The sequence below is a fragment of the Ctenocephalides felis genome, unplaced genomic scaffold (genome assembly GCF_003426905.1).
Source record: "Ctenocephalides felis isolate EL2017-DRISC unplaced genomic scaffold, ASM342690v1 CF-g0.4_SCAFFOLD_01170, whole genome shotgun sequence".
Classification (NCBI taxonomy): domain Eukaryota; kingdom Metazoa; phylum Arthropoda; class Insecta; order Siphonaptera; family Pulicidae; genus Ctenocephalides; species Ctenocephalides felis.
In genome coordinates this window covers 55,205,367-55,222,529 of record NW_020537324.1, presented here as the reverse complement: position 1 = coordinate 55,222,529, position 17,163 = coordinate 55,205,367, and the positions used below count along the sequence as shown (strand labels likewise).

The following is a 17,163-nucleotide window of genomic DNA, read 5'->3' as shown; positions in this document are numbered from 1 at the left end:
TATAGAAGTATATAAATTATAATAAAAATATGTTGACATATTTGATATATCTTTTATAGATGTGCTGGATATTAATTTTCTTACTTTGTTGTAAATATATCAAAAGGTTTAACTTGCGGAAGAGCCTGTTTGTTTTCGAGATTCCCATTTCAGTTTTCCCGACAATGCAAGTTATTTTTGAAACAAACTAAATAATGTGTGTTTTGCGAACTTAAATTTTTTCTTTCCTTGAAAATGGATGCGAAAATTGAAAAATCAGTGTACGAAACATAAATTTAATAATAATTAGTTTGTAATAATTGGTAAAATTGTCTGTAATTAGTAGATAAACATGGAAATTCTGAGTATTTTAAAAATTTCAAGAACAATTAATATTAACATTCACCTATCCTATGTGAAAAACCGGAGAGCCATTTTTTATATATTTGTAGTATATAATATTTGTTCTTATTTTCTAATTAAAATTTCTGAAATTCAAAGGAAGCAGGGGTTTTTAAGTAGCAGTAATAAGATATAATATTTTATTCTTGTTTTCTGATAAAATTTCTAAAATTCAAAGGTAGCAGGGGTTTCATAATAGCAGTAATAGGATATAATATTTTATTCTTGTTTTCTGATTCCAATTTCCAAAAATCAAAGGTAGCAGTGGTTTCTTAAGCAGTAATTAGATATTATATTTTATTCTTGTTTTCTTTTTCCAATTTCCAAAATCAAAGGTAGCAGGGATTTCTTAAGTAGTAGTAATAAGATATAATATTTTATTCTTGTTTTCTGATTCTAATTTCCAAAAATCAAAGGTAGCAGGTGCTTCTTAAGTAGATGTAATAAGATATAATATTTAATTCTTGTTTTCTGATTAAACTTTATAAAATTCAAAAGTGCAAGGGGGTTTCATAAGTAGCAGTAATAAAATATAATATTTTATTCTTGTTTTTTTCTTCCAATTTCCAAAATTTAAAGGTAGCTTGAATGTTATCAGTTGAGAATTGCGTTGATTAGATTCTAGTAAAATTCAGTGAAATTGATTTAGAAGGCAACTAAATTTGAATGCGGCAATCCTACTAACCATAATAATAATATAAAAAAAATTAAAACTCTAAAAAAGTATAAATCTAATATATTCTCTTACTGTATAATACTATTAGTTTTAAAAATAAAGCTTTTCAAATAAAATAAGCTTATTAATTTGTTACATTACACAAACTTTTATTCCCTAAATAAGCTCTTGTTCACGGTATATATACATAAAAAATGCTATTATTGTTTTGTTTCTTATCTAATCATAGATAAACAAATGATACATCCGACTTTGTTATTTAGAAATCTATTTATACGTATTTAGATATCAGCAAACCAATGATGCAATAAAAGTGGGTTTTGAACGTTGTGAAAACACTAGAGCTTTAAACGGTTCGTTGCTTTTACAGAATTATACGAAGGAAGTGAAATCACCTGGTCATTGAATATAAAGAAGTGAACAATGATGAGGATTTTTTTTTATGTTCTTGTTAATTCCGAAATTTGATTAACTGTATTTTTCTAGTTTCATATTCGAAATTCAATAATCGAATATTTTGCAGATATCGGTAATTCATTAATAAATTTTATTTGTTATTTCCTTCTTCGTATGAGCAACCTCTTACGATTGCTTTAGTGTCATGTTTGTCATTAGCCAAAAAATAAATTTATTAAGATGACTACTATTTGGTAGATTTTTTACATAGACTAGGGGATCGATTCTGTCGCATAACAGACCAATATTATGGCAAGGCTATGTTATGAAGAACTTTCCATACAAACTCGTTCTAAATATTAACAAAAGCCATGGGGTTGCTATGCAGTCAAGCGTATTTCTGAGGTTGTCAGATAGAAAACCTAAGCTAGAAACCGCATAAATATCACAAAACGATGTTACATAACATGGTCTTTCTGACTCGGCTTTATAACATACGAGTGGCGTTGCAGTTTATATGTAAAACGCCTGAATTCACACCAAATACATAAAATTTTGACAATATTCATTATGATTCAGTAGCATAATGTATGGAAGTTGGCCGTAACATGGCCTTGCCATAACATAGGTCTATTGTGCGGCAGAATCGGTCCCTAGAAATAATGATGGAATAAGTGTTAAACCTTTTGGAACACCGATTGATATTTAATTTGTCTGAGATTATTATTGAACTCCAGTGTTTCGAATAAACTGATTACGTTCTTTTGGATAAGCAAGATAAGAATGGTGTAAGAACTTTGCCATGTGGTCCTAATTTTGTCAGTTTACGAATGTTTAGTGTTTATATCGAATAGAATGTTGAGCATTTTTATCAGAAGTTTAGACAAAATTGCTCAACATTCTATGGATTCTATCTTAGAACATAAAATATTTCTGGTGCTGAATTGGGACTACAGTTGTTCTTTGCTGCACTTTATTCTCAAGTGGTGGAAACTGTGTTCTAAAATGATATTTTTTTAGTGATTATCATCAGTAGTGAATTACAATTTTTGAGTTGATTTTTAATTTGATGCATCCATCAATTATCGGGAACGGCTATTTTTATCTGGAAACATTTTCATCTATACTGTTGTGATTCGAGTGTTAATCACTTTGACTTATGAATTAAATACAACTCGATTTCAATACAATTATTTCATTACTTGAAATTTCACGAAGAAATCGATACAACTGATATATAATATTATTAAATTATTAATAGATATTCAAAACGTACAAATATTGGAAAATTGATCTTGCTTCTTCCAGTGTCTGGTGGTAACAGAGTCCTTATTTCTTTCTCAATTTCTTAGCTGCCTTAGAGGTGGAAGTGGCACTTGGTTCTTGCCGAGTTCCAGTGCTCGGAGTGTATTATCATCCTTTTATGATTGTGATTGCTAGATGACATAACAATACTTTTAAATGAAAACCAATGTCACGAATTCACCATTGCTTGACATCCGGGGATTTAGTTGAAAGACCTAATCTTTAACCACTAAGTCACGTGGAAGCCCAATTACCAGTGGTCGCTTATTGACATTGACTATGGACTATTTTGGGTTATAAAATTTTTGGAAATTATCATCTCAATAATACTCATGGAATGTAAAACTTTTCCATGAACGGTCATTATTTACCTTAAAGATAAGGTTTTTTAAATTCTAGCATAATCTTTGAATTGTGTAAATAAAGCAAAATATAATTTCAATCACTAATAGGTAATATCTGAGCACAAAATCCAAATTATTATATATCGTTGATCTATATAATTCATTTCACGCCAAAAGCTGTCATCACTTTTCAATGTCATTGAACCTCTCGTGCCGCTGAACGAATTTGGTTTCTCAGAAGATCAATACAATCATATAATTAACTTTCTCTTGTGGATCATCATACTCGATATGATTTTAATCTTATAATGACTGATAATCTTCTGCTTGCTTTCTTTCATAACAACTGATAGAAAAAATTGCGTTTTTTCTTGATGCCATATTAGATAGATTTCACGTATAAATACAAGTAATTACAATCGTGTACAATTTTATTTTTTGTGTATATACTTTTAAATTTGTGAAAGCATTTAGATTTATGAGAATAAGAAATTTTTGTTGAGCTGAAGAATAATTAAAATCACAAATATGAAGCGTAGTTATAAATTTTAATGATGCTTCAACATTTTTATTATTTGAGATTGTTTGAGATTACATATGTAAATCTATTAAATATTTTTTATAACTTAGGCGAGATATTGAGAAAACCAATATAATTTTGCAAGATGGCACATGAGCTGTTTCCAAAGTTTAATTTGGTTGTACTGCTAATTATCTAACCAAATTATCTTTTTGCTGAAGATTTTATTGATATAAAATTATTTAGAATCGAAATTAACTCACAAGGAGCACCTTAGGTTGACTCTTCTGGTATTTTGATGAAACTTCACATGGTGATAGAGTTGATTCAAAACGAACCCCTTAAATTATTATAAATTGAGGTTTTGAACACTAAGTTGCGCGTTATACTTACACCTACATGTTTAGTATCAATATCTTTCGGTAGTTCAGTCGGTTCCATGACAGAATCCAATTTTTTGCGCTCGGTTTCAAATTCTGTAGAAACTTTTGATAGTTGTTCGATATACAAACGTTTCCAGCAATTTAAGTATTTGTGAATCACCAATAATACGTAAGTTAACAGAAACACAATTTCTGATTCTTTTTAAGACCGTGTATCATTAGATAGTACTTTTCTATCCTATTAACAATAAGATCTTGTTATTCCAACGTGATTAACCTACTTAGTTGTTCTGACCGTGCAAGATCGATATCTAACATGATGTACCGAATGCACTTATAAGCACGAAAAGTAATTGTTACCATAAAATGAAATTAAACACTGAAAATTTTGATGTCAGGTCAGTCACGAGAAACCCAGTTTCACTTAATTTATATATTTATGAAGAGGTTTAAATTAGTTTTTGAAATAAAATTCCTGAATATATCTGATCGTTTTGCAACTAAATCCATCACACATTAGTACTCATATTTAAGGGGGCATTCTAGTGTAGAGGCATGAATTTTAGGTCATATTTAAATCATCGTATAAAAGGCAATAAATTTATTCTCTATTATTTTTTTATGATTCATTTATTAGTGTTGCAAGAGTATAGGAAAAAGGTAAAAAAATGGTTAATAGTTTGAAAAAATTAGCAGTTGTTGAAGTGGGGGGAATCAAAAAATGGGCAAGTGACCGTGTCTACGATTGTAACCCTTCTAGTAATCTGAAATGAATAAATAGGAAGATTATAAATCTAGAATGATGTCACAATGGTATATAGTAGGATTAAGTTAAAAAAAATACTAGAACAAAGAAGATTTTTTTGAAATTTTGGGGTGTGGCTTTGTTGTGGTAGGGACCTAATAGTTAATATAATTAATAGTTACTTATGGCATTATTAGATGGCTAAATAGGTGTAGATCATATTATTTGTTATTATTCTATTTCAACCTATGTATTACATTACTCTCTCATAAACATTGGAAATTACGATTTTACATGTACATCGTACATGTTAGTGGTTCCAAATATAGAGTTGAAGATCATTTTAAATTATTATTCGATTAGAAAAAACGCTATCTGAATCTTCCTATTAACATCTATGTGTCGGTGAGAATTAGTTATAACGGCGATCTTGCCGATACGTGTGATCTCTTTAACGCTTCCTGAATTGACTGATAAATGAATTAATTTTATGACTTAAAATAATTAATGACGGTTCGTATCTTTAAATTTTTTACACAGGAAACAAATCACGTTGAATATTTTATGAATGCTTGCTTAATCAAATCTGAAGAATGAAAATGACTTGTATAGGGGAGCTAGGGGCTGGTAGTAATAGTAACAGTTTTTTTAAACTAATACATTTTGAAATCCACTAACGATGAGCACTTCTGTAACTGTACTTCTACTTCTCTACCAAATCAAATCAAAATGTTAAGAGCGATGGGACTTGTTTCAGAGGTCCCGGGTTCGAAACCCACTTCGAGCAGCCTGTTGTCAGGCAACAGTGACAACGATATTCACTTGGAAATATAAATAGCAATATGTTTTCAAGTGAAAATAGCCCTCATCCGGCATTGTTGCACCATACTTGCCCTATTACAGAGATTGTAATAAAAATTTATCATACAGAGATGTGACAACTGTTTGGGTTGCCATCTGTAAAAAAACAAACGTAGTTTGTAAGTTATTAATCACAATAGCTCATAGAACCCATAAGATTTGATTATTACGTGTGATTATGATGAAAAAAGCAATACTTTTACGTTATCTACTAATAAATGGCATGGTTAGAAATTGAAATTGCTTTTAAACTGTTTCATTGGCGACCCGTGTGTATGAGTATCGTCTATAGACGACATCTAGTTTTTTCAGCTTTTGCTTCAAGATAAAACTGCACAAAATATTTTGTTGGAAGTTTGGCAATAAAATATGTTGATATCATGATAATGTGCATATACGATTAATCGGGTCAGAGGTCATAATTTTATCAGTACGAAATAGTCGGTCCCTTTGGCATCGCGGACTTCATGACTAGGCCATTTAAATGAAGAAGTGACAGCTAGAGTGGAATGATTCCATCTATGGAAATTGAGAATGGCAGTGTCCAAATTGCCAAACTACGCCTACATTATTTTAAACGTAATCATTTATATGGGAACGCGGATATTTAGAAGGCAACCTAACTTTTGCCCTTTTCTTAATGGTGATCCTATATTATTAATATATTATTAAGTGATCCTATATTATTAATATATTTACCTATTGTAGTAATGCCGGGAAAGGATATTTTTACTTCGAAATACATTTTGATCTATATTTTCAAGAGAAAATTGACATCACTACTGCTTGATATTAGCAACATTCAATAATAGTATTTATTTTGAATTACATACATAGATCTTTCACATTTTGTATAATAATTATAATATTATAAGGTCTATGATTACATAACAAAACATCATTTTGGATATGGACCCATAATTAAATTTATTCACTGCGAATAAAGTATAAGAACTGGTAACATTTTTTTCGGAAATTATTTACACATCTAGTTAAATAACCCACTTTATATGATCGTATGACTTAGGTTCATGAAAATCGGGCGAAATTTGTTGATTTAACCCTGCACACGCTAAGGAAGGGATGGCAATCACAGCACGCGATTGTGGTTATAAAAGCGAATCAGGTCACGAGGCTAAGGTGGAACCTTCCCAAATCTAAAATAAAATTGAAACACGATATCATGTGGAACAATTAATTTTCAACATCAGTCTTTATATATTATTGTTAGGTTTTTAATGAGTAGAATTACAATTTTAACAAATAATTGGTTCGCATTATTTAATATTTTTCAAATGTAATATATCATGTTATTAAATCCATTTTATGACTGATTCATGTCAATACTTCTTTCGGCTAACTTTTAAATTATCATTTGTTAAATACGAACGGATTGATAAGAAATTTGTGATTGTTTACGTAAATAAATTATACTGTATCGCATATATTTGTGACCTCAGACTTTTTTAACCAATAACACAAGATGTTGATAAAATGTCATGTTTCATTTCTCATCTATACTACACAGTAGATTTATTTGCCTAACTTGTTTTCGGCGAGTAATATATTTTCAATCATTTTTATATGTTCATATTACAGTTTTATATCATATCAAAATTTGTTGGTAAAAAATTTAAATAATTAAAATATCTTTAATCATACAATTGGAAAAGAAATATCTTTTGCAGTAGGCTAATGTTAATTTAGATGCAAAAATATTTTAAATTGAACTGCATATGAAACTTTTTTACTTTATATTAATTTTTAATTTTTTTTATTTCAGCCCCGTGGTCGTTATCTGGATGGCGGTGGACGGTTGCGAGGTCCTCGTGTTCTGACTCTTTGGCGCGAGAATGGACAGCAGGACTTTGGTTTCACTTTACGGCATTTCATTGTCTATCCTCCAGAAGAGTGCATCGTAAGTTTTATATGTTTTAATTAAGATTGAATTTACCTCTTTTGATACGAATGTCGTTTCTGGACGACATCCACATGACGTGCTGCGTGTACGGATATCGTCCTTGGACGACATGTTGTATTTGGGATCGTTCAAATATTACGTAAGCAGATTTATTACAATTATTTACCCCCCCCATCCCCCTTGTCAGCAAAAGTAAGCAAAGCTCTTACCCCCTACTCCCATGCTTACGTAAATATTTTGCAATTAATGTACTGTTTTTTTTAAATATTGTAATTATTAGGTTATAATTATAATTTTAAAAATAAGAAAATAGGTTTAGGATGTAGAGATTTTACTGATACGGTATTCAACATAGAGTAACAAAATTATTTTAATCTTACGAACATAACAAACTTATTTCAAATTTTTGGTACTGGCAAAGACAATATAAGGTTGCCATTCGGCAAAAAAATAAAAATACTACTTATGACGTAATCATCATCCAGACTCTCCTGCCCCCCATGTCAACCCAAAATAAGCAAATCCATAACCCCCCCCGCCCCCCTATAGTGCTTACGTAATACTTGAACGGCCTCTCTGCCTTTGCTTCAAGAATTACTATGAGTTAAACTAGTGAGAATTCTATTCTTTTGTTCTAATTTCTGGTTCATGGGAAACGTATTTTTTTATTCTTTAACACATTTTTGTTGATAATCGTAGAAATATCTTAAAATATGTCGTTGTGCCTGTCCGTTCAGAAGTGCAACTGAGCGGCACGCTGTTCCGTATAGCAGCGACATTTTTGCGGGAAGCGCTCTGCCGTAGCAAAAGGGTTTTGTTTTTTTACAATTCACCTATTATAATATAATATAAATTGTGTTCAAATTTCACGATTACTTTTGCACGTATGTACGTACATGGAAAGTACTTTCAGTACATTACAAATAATAAAATATAATTTTGATTTTTTCGAATTTTTTACATGATTTTATATCTCATAGAAAATATTTATATTAATATATATTATAGACATATATAGTATTAAAGACATTCATTTCAATTTCTTATGTTGATCTTAATTTTTACAGGACGAAACAGACAACAGTGATATCGCACAACCCATGGATACGGTGTTCGTGAAAGCAGTTCGTCCAGGCACTCCCGCATCTAGGGCAGGATTACGCACCGGCGACCGGTTGGTCGGCGTGCAGGGCATGCCGGTCGGCGGATCGACGGCCGAGGGTGGGCTGACTTACGCACGAGCCGTCCGTGTTATACACGGAGCCAGGGATAGCCTCGAATTGCAGGTCGTACCACAGGAATACGACCTATTGCAACAGGTATGATAACATTCAACATAATCTGCTTTATTTCTTCATATTGCTTGTTAATTAATTTCTTCTGCTTCTTTAAGAAATAAATAAATATTTATATATTTTTAATAATTTTTAGTACTACCACGCGCACGCACCCGAAACGAATCAACGACCGAATCTACAAACATCACCGGCTATGGTTCCTGAATCTGCTCGGCAGCATAGAACGAACGGTGCTGCAAATCCAACGTGGCCAAATGCCACACAGTCAATGCAACAAGTAATTAATTTATTGTTGAACAATGATATTTACTCATTTATATGTGTAATCATGGGTTATTGAACATAATTATGTTAACTTAATTAAACTAATTATATATTATAGGATTATTCTACGATATCCTGATTGTTAATTACTAATATCTATTAATTTTTACATTTACATTATAATGATTAGTTTATATTATACTACAATGAAATGACATCATTTTGTACTCAATTGGTAATATCGAAGGCTTGATTTCATTTAATGCTTTAATTCTCGTTGAGATTATTCATTATAGATATATTTGCTAAAATCGTTATATGTGAGTACATTAAATCAAATCAAAGCATAATTTATTTTAGTTTATTATCATATATTTTTTTACCGTGTACTAGAACAAATTCTGGCATCCCAGTAAGGCACTGAGAAATTATTGTCTATGCCTTGAGAAGTTATCGGGCGAAAACAAGCGTAAATGAATTAATTTATATGTAATAATAATTGTAATATAAAGAATTGATTTCGAAAGCGTGTTTTTACACTAGTAATCAAACTTTGAAACCATGCCTTGCAATATCGTTTAAATTTACATAACCACTTATTCACTGGGTTGTCAGATTTATAAAAGTTTCTTTTATAAATGGTTGTTATTTCCTTTTTTTATAATTCATTGTTTTTCTGTACGATGTTAAATTGTTATTTTCAGGCTTACCCACAAGAAAAAGCCAGAGTACCTGCTTGGGACCAACATGACCAGCAACGACAACTTCAGCAGGCCAGGCGGCATGTCGAACAATTAGTGTACGGAAAGCAGCAACAACAAATGCAGCAACAATTACAACAGCAGCAACAGCAACAGCAACAGCATATGCAACAATTACAACAACAACAACAACACCATAGGCCTTATACCCCATCACGACTGGGCCCTGTTCCTTATGGAGCTCATGTAATGCAACAAAATAGCTCGCCGCTGCTGGTAATTATTTTCAATACAAAAAATTAGTTTGCTATCACTATTCTTAATGTATTTTTGTAACCAAGTTAAAAAATGACATATACACACTAGTTTAATAGTTTTGATAGAAAATAATAATTTTAAGTTATAACTTTATTATTGGAAGAGAAAGAGAGTTTTTTGAATTTTTAACTTCCCGTAGGGTAAGTTATAGTAATCGCAAAAAAATCGAAAATGAAAATTTTTATATATCTTTACGTTTCAGAGGTTTCTGAATATTTTGGCATACCTTAGAAAAAATGGATGTATGTGTGTGTGTGTGTGTGTGTGTGTATGTATGTGTGTGCGGATACAAATTTTCGTCGACGATTTCGGGAACACGGATGAAGCAATTTGAATAATTTCGAAAACATTCGATCCGTATTGATAAGGAGACGTGCTAATTAGTTTTTGGCGGAGGTAGGTCTAGCCGTTCCGAAGATATGGGGCAAAAAGTGCCAAAAACGGTACCTCAGTTTTTAATAGAACGCAGCGTCCGATTTTAATAATTCAAAAAACATTTTACTTGTATTGACAAGATTTGATCAAATTTTCATAAGGGCAGGTTTAGCGGTTTCGGAGATCTAACGAAAAAAGTAAGAAATTTTTTAAAAAAAAGTAATTTTTTGTCAAATTTATAGTTTCTCAAAAATCTTATTTTTTCGAAGTAATTTTTTTTCAAAAATGTTAATCGTTTGTAAAAAAATAATAATTTTTGGTACGGGAAGTTCCAGCAATTTGCCTTAAAGCACGATGCCCTAATTGCCTTAAGACAGAATTCCACTTACAGCTAGTATTATCTTTGGTCGTTTTCTTCTTCTAGGTTTTAATTTGGTTACATTCCGTGAGATATAAGCCGTGTCAATTATATATCAGTTCACGTTTAATAATTATAATAATTTGTATTTTTTTCTATTCTTCTAGAATAATTCATACGGCTCGCATGCGTTATACCAGCAACCGACGGAGCAGGCGTACGAACCTACTCAGTATGCATCCAGATTGTTAGATCACTATGAACCAGTATCCCGATGTCAGCCTTATTCAGGAAGTCCAGTTAAACAGCAACAAAGTTCTGCACTAATGTGCAGGTAAAGTTTATAACATGGTTTTTATTTACTATTTATGATTTATCATTTTATATGTCTCGTTTATTAGACCCTACCCCGCACCATGGACGTCGAATTTTCCGGAAACCCATCTTTCTTATCGGCCGATCAGGACGTCTTTGATGGTAAACGCTCCACCTCCTGCATGCAGCTATTCGCCGATTATGGCTCACGAGGCCCGCCGCGAAAGCAGCGCCTCTCTCGCCTCTTCATCGAACACAGACGCCAATAGTTTGAGCTCGTATGATTCGCTTTCTACTGTCACTAATCGCAGTGGTGGAGGCGAACCGGAGGATTCACCTATGATGAATAGGCTACGGAAAAGCTTTGAACAGAAGGAAGAATTTCTTAGGAGGCCAAGCCAACCTATACAATATTTACCTTCGACTCAAGAGTCGTCGATTTCGATGAATGGCAGTATCACGAGAAAATCAGACGGTAGGTGACATTTTATTATTTTCATATCTGAGAAATTTTAAACATTTTAGCCCATTTTACTACGAATATGGAAGAGTTTCTTTGCTATGTAACTAAAAGTTAGTAGTTTGTTAATAGTTGAAAGATGTTTTTAATCCAATTTAATCATTTTTACCTCTCCAATAAGGATTTTAAGTTTTGTGTGTAAAACTTTTGCAAACTGTTCATAGTCATTAATTGGTATCAATAAGTTCTATTTCTCTCACAAGTTATAAGTCAATGTAGCAAAATAGATACCATCGAATTTAACAACTTGTAAAATCTGTGGGAATCAAGGAGCATGGGTGAATTCGATAGAAATGAATGTTCATGACATTTTGTAAAGTTTTATAATCATACATTATAATATATTTTTATAAACATGGAAAATCATTATGAATTTATATATTTTTATATTGGTGACCCCGACGTAATCAATATAGAAATATATAAATTCATAATGATATTTCCATGTTTATAAAAATATATTAAAATATATAATTATGAAACTTTACAAAATGTGATGAACATTTATTTCTATCAAATTCGCCCAGACTCCTCGATTCCCACAAATCTTTCCAACTTGTTTAATTTGTAAATAAGATTTTGAATATTTCTAAGTTGGTTGTGATCAGAAAAAATATCATGAATCGGATCACTTGTAGTAAAATGCTACTTTTGATTGGAAATTTTGTATTAGAGTTATGTGTATTGTTTTGTAGTAGAGATGTTGTTTTTTTTGCAGATTGGTTAATGTGAAGTTAGCTTTCTTGAACATAAATATCTGACATAATTTAAATAAGGTTTCATTATTACATCCAAATTAACTTTACTTGCATTCGTTGAGTCAATTATTTTAAAAGTTACAATTACTTACTAAAATTTATTTATTACTAATCATCATATATATATTCAGCATCGCTGGTATTATAGGGAGCGAGTTGCAATATATTATTAATTTATTATAAACATATAAATAGACTAATTTTATATTAACTAGCAAAACAGCTAGTTCGTATCATATATCACCGAAATTTCATAATAATTTGATACAGTATAATATTTTAGGGTCTTAGTTTAAACATAATATGTGATCATGGAGTCAGTGTCAAAATATATAATAGCAAATAGGTTTTTTTCAAATTGATTATAATTCTTACTAATTATTATGAGATGACTAGAGTCCTAACTAATTTTAAACGGTAATGAAAACAAAGACACATGCGAGAATACATTTTTTAGCTACACGTCATTGCCAATCAAAAGTCTGATATCAAAATTAAAAACAAATTCCGTAAAGAATACAGGCTTGAACAGTACACGTACATTACTTCTACAGCATAGTATAATTATGAAGGATCAATTATTTTAGAAAAGTGTTTGCAAAGTGATTCAAATATTGTTAAATTCAATTTGAAATATGGATACATTCATTGTTATTACTGCAATATTATAAGCAATCTGATGTTGTATAAATTAATAATATATTTAATTATTCGCAGTCAAGCATTTTGCATAACTGTGATAATTTTATAATTACAAACCTAAAACAAAAGTACGTAGTGTTACGCTCTTGGGACAAAAATTCTATTTGATATTCCTCCAAGTCTCTTCATGGATAAAATTTCTATGTTGAGCTTGATTTTTAATAAAGAACTGGCAATACAATTATGGTGGGTTTATATTCAATTTGCACGTGTTTGTAAGTATACAAAAGGCAACTAAATGAACAGGAATTTTAACATTTTGAGAACAAAGAGTGTTTTAAAATGTCATATGCGCATATATGATTATAGATGACTATAAGTATATCAATCGTGCCACGCAAATATGACCCGTACAAAAATACGTTGCTTAAGATATATTAGTATTTTTTCATTATCGAAATTGATTATATAAGTTGAAACTAAGAAGAAATTAGAATCACTGGCTTCAGATGTTTAATTTAACTCCATTTAGACTTTGATAATAGTGCTTTCCAATATTATTGATAAATTAAATTTTTGAATATTTGTTGTTTTTTGCGTATTAGTTTTTTATTCAGCTTGTGGACCAGATGCTATTTGTATTTGAGATATATTTTTTATGTTGTTGGTATACTATATAATAATAATTGTATAATATATTATATAAGTGTTAATCTAGTTGGAAATTCAGTCATTGTTAGACACCAGACGTGCAGCCATATTGAAATTGTATAGTCAACCACAGTTTCATTAAAATATTTATATGTAATAAAGAATAACGACGTAACTAATATTGATTTTTTTATATTTTTTTTATTTGGCGGTATATTGCAATCATACTCTATATGCATAATTAAAAAGCGGTAATATGAAAGTGATAAGATAACAAGTAATGAATATAAATATTTCTAGTGTAAGCTAGAAAATGAATCTGAAATTATAAATAATATTTAGTATAAATTTAATAATTATTGATAAACAAATTAATTAGTCTTAAATAATTTTGAATACATTACTTATATAATATTATTCTCACTATTATATATACATTAAATGTTCATAATTTATTTTTCTTGCAGAAAGTGTGATACAACAGAAAGAATTCTATGCACGTCCTCAGAAATTGAGGCACACAATTTGGCCACCCTTCGATGATGTTGCTGGCAGTGCATCTGCAACGCACTCAGAAACTCCGTTGACCAGAAACGGATCCATCAGGAGTTCTTCAGGAACAACTGCTGCCGGACAGCAACCTTCAGTCGTCAGCCCCGTTTCGACCAAAATGCGAGAACTTGGTGTTGTTGATAGTCAAAACGCTAGTACAGCTGACATTGAAGAAAATGATAAAAGGTGAGATATTCAACTAATTATAGGTGGCATTTTGCCCTAAGTGGGTATTCTACTTTGTGGTCTCGTTTTTAATGCTGTTTTTTGAGAATGAATCGTAGGGAAACCAATAATGCAATCAAGATACGATTAGTTGCATTAACTTGTTTATTTCTACACATCCAATATAAATTTTACTGTCTCTCATTTGATCGTGATTTGACCTTGAAACGACAAATATTCACCAAAACGGTTGACGCTATTTAGCTTATGAAAGTTGATTGAAACAAAAAATAACAAAATGATTTAGTTTTCTTATTACTTTGGCTATCATTTGATACGAGGAATTTAAAAATTGAAAAAAATCACGAAATGAACAAGCAAAAAAAGATTTTTTTCTACGCTTTCAAGATCAAGAATAGCTGCAAAAATCATTGAAATAATCAAAATCTAATAGACTCGTGTCATAAAAAACTAAATCATTTTTTCTTCCCGATACGAGTTTTGAGTTCAGCTATTTAGGTATATTATTTAACTGTTTATTTGGAAAATAAAATTTTCGCTTTCACTACCAATACGATAACAATCAATACGATTTCTAATTGATGTCCTTCAAACATTCTTAAAATATGTGAAATTGTATAAATATAGTTTGTTTAACATATTTTATTTTCTCTATTTTTAGTTCTAAAAATGTATTTTGTTCATGTGTACTGTAATCAGTAGCTATTTACGAAGCGCGATTCTAATGAGAATCTATTCTAAAGCGCGCGGCGAAATTTTAAACTTTGAGGAATTTTTACAACTCAACTGCTATAATAATTTAGTATGACCTATAAAATTTAGAGTATGTTATTTCAGACTACGAAATCTAATCTTTATAACAAATTTTACAACACGTAATTAGGAATAAACGGCTCGGCAGATCTTTACCAAATACGATTCTCATATCTTTCGAACAATATTTGAATTTTTAAATCGATTCAATATTGTGGGCTATAACGAGGGCGCTAGATAAAGAAGTACTTGTTGAGTGACATTGAATGGCTTTAAAATTTTTGAGGTTTAGCAGTTTTTAAGAAAACGTCGACGAAAAGTACAAAAACAACTCACATACACATACATACTTATTCAAAATTTGTCAGTCATTTTAGGATGACTTGAAACGTCGAGAAAACATAAAATTAGCATATTGGATTTTTTGGCAAAACTCCATTTTACTTAAACCCTAAACTTTTTCGTGAATTTAATTATGTTAAATGTCATTACGAGTAAACAAAATTTTAAATTCCAATTATGTATGGCGCAATACAATTTACCAAACTTCAAAAAACCCATACTTCTATTGATATTTCAGTGCCTTCATCGGACTCCAAACAGTATCTACATTATCCCGTCAATTTGAATCAGGTCGGCCTTTGTCTCCAGAGGGTATTCCAGAAGATCGCACGAGTTTATATAGAAGTGAATTGAGCAGGTAATTATTCATATACCTATTTTACCGTCTAATTATTTTTTTCTAATTTAAATTTCACAATTTTTATTTACCTATTTGTTATATTTAAGGTTAAGCTGGGAGAAAGCTGTACCCCATGTATCAGTACGAAGGAAAGAGTTTGAATCAAGGGCGAAAGAATATGAACGTGAAGGACGAAGGCGCGAAAGTCGGTCTGTGGAAAGCTCAGGTATACCATTTTCATCATTTTTCTCATTGCCAACTTATAAAATTTTGTTCAGAAGATTGATAGATGACTTGTCATATTTAAAGTTTGAGGATATATTCTATTTAAAATGTATGTTTATATTTTATAAAGTGTAATAGGCCTCTGAAATAATTAGTAATGGTTGTCGATAAAATTGATATTGTCCTGCAAACCAAAACTTTTGCATTTGTATTTGTCCAATGTTCAATTGTATTCACGAATTGTTTATCAGTTAATAAGTGTTTACTGATCAATATTTTCGATTTTAATTATGGGCTGCGCAACAGCCAAAAAAGCCGTACGTCCTTCTGGATTGAGCGGAAATAGAGTTGTTTTAATGGGTGTTACCATTCGTCAGAGCAAGACCCCGATACCTGAGATAATTATTCCTGATAGAGGTAGTGAAAACACACGCAGACGACAAATTGATGTTGTGATAACATACTCACAGTCCCCATTTTTTAGATTTGCACACATTTTTAATTATTGAATTTCTTACATCGCAGTCCCCTTTTCCCGAAAACATTTCAAAAATAGTTAATACAGAATATTGTTTATAAACATGTTGCCGTGATATATTTTTTTTGATATTTTGGTATTGAAACACCAATATTTTGATTTCTATGCGCTGCAATGCATGATGAAATAACTTTTCCAGATAAATGTTAACGTGCAAGAAATCATATATGAATTGCAAATTAGGATTTTTGGCGTTGGGTGTATTTTTCTTTCGGCACAGCAAATTATTTGAATTATTAAAGAAACATGAAAATTCCATATGAGTGAAATTTTTTAATATACCCAAGAATTTATCGAAAGCTTATCACACTGTTTTGCATGGGAGAAATGTAGATTAGTGATATATGTGAATGTGCAGGGCAGAACTTTTATGTTAATATGATGTCGCTCTTTATGTTTCTATATTCAATTAAAAATAACCGCAGGGCCATTCTCAATGTTGTGCACCGATGAACTAGGATGCATTTAGTATTAGGATTTGATAAATCTATTTTG

At 30.8% G+C, this 17,163-nt stretch overlaps 1 protein-coding gene across 1 annotated transcript in view; it reads left to right on the top strand.

The window, feature by feature from the left end:
- LOC113366261 (rho GTPase-activating protein 21-B-like) overlaps positions 1 to 17,163 on the top strand; it is a 314,776-nt gene that overhangs the window by 235,329 nt on the left and 62,284 nt on the right. Inside the window, exons 2-8 of the mRNA XM_026607840.1 lie at positions 7,395 to 7,529; positions 8,600 to 8,851; positions 8,964 to 9,107; positions 9,799 to 10,071; positions 11,014 to 11,180; positions 11,248 to 11,636; positions 14,200 to 14,470. Coding sequence (XP_026463625.1) covers positions 7,395 to 7,529; positions 8,600 to 8,851; positions 8,964 to 9,107; positions 9,799 to 10,071; positions 11,014 to 11,180; positions 11,248 to 11,636; positions 14,200 to 14,470 — 1,631 coding nt within the window. The remainder of the gene's footprint in view (positions 1 to 7,394; positions 7,530 to 8,599; positions 8,852 to 8,963; positions 9,108 to 9,798; positions 10,072 to 11,013; positions 11,181 to 11,247; positions 11,637 to 14,199; positions 14,471 to 17,163) is intronic.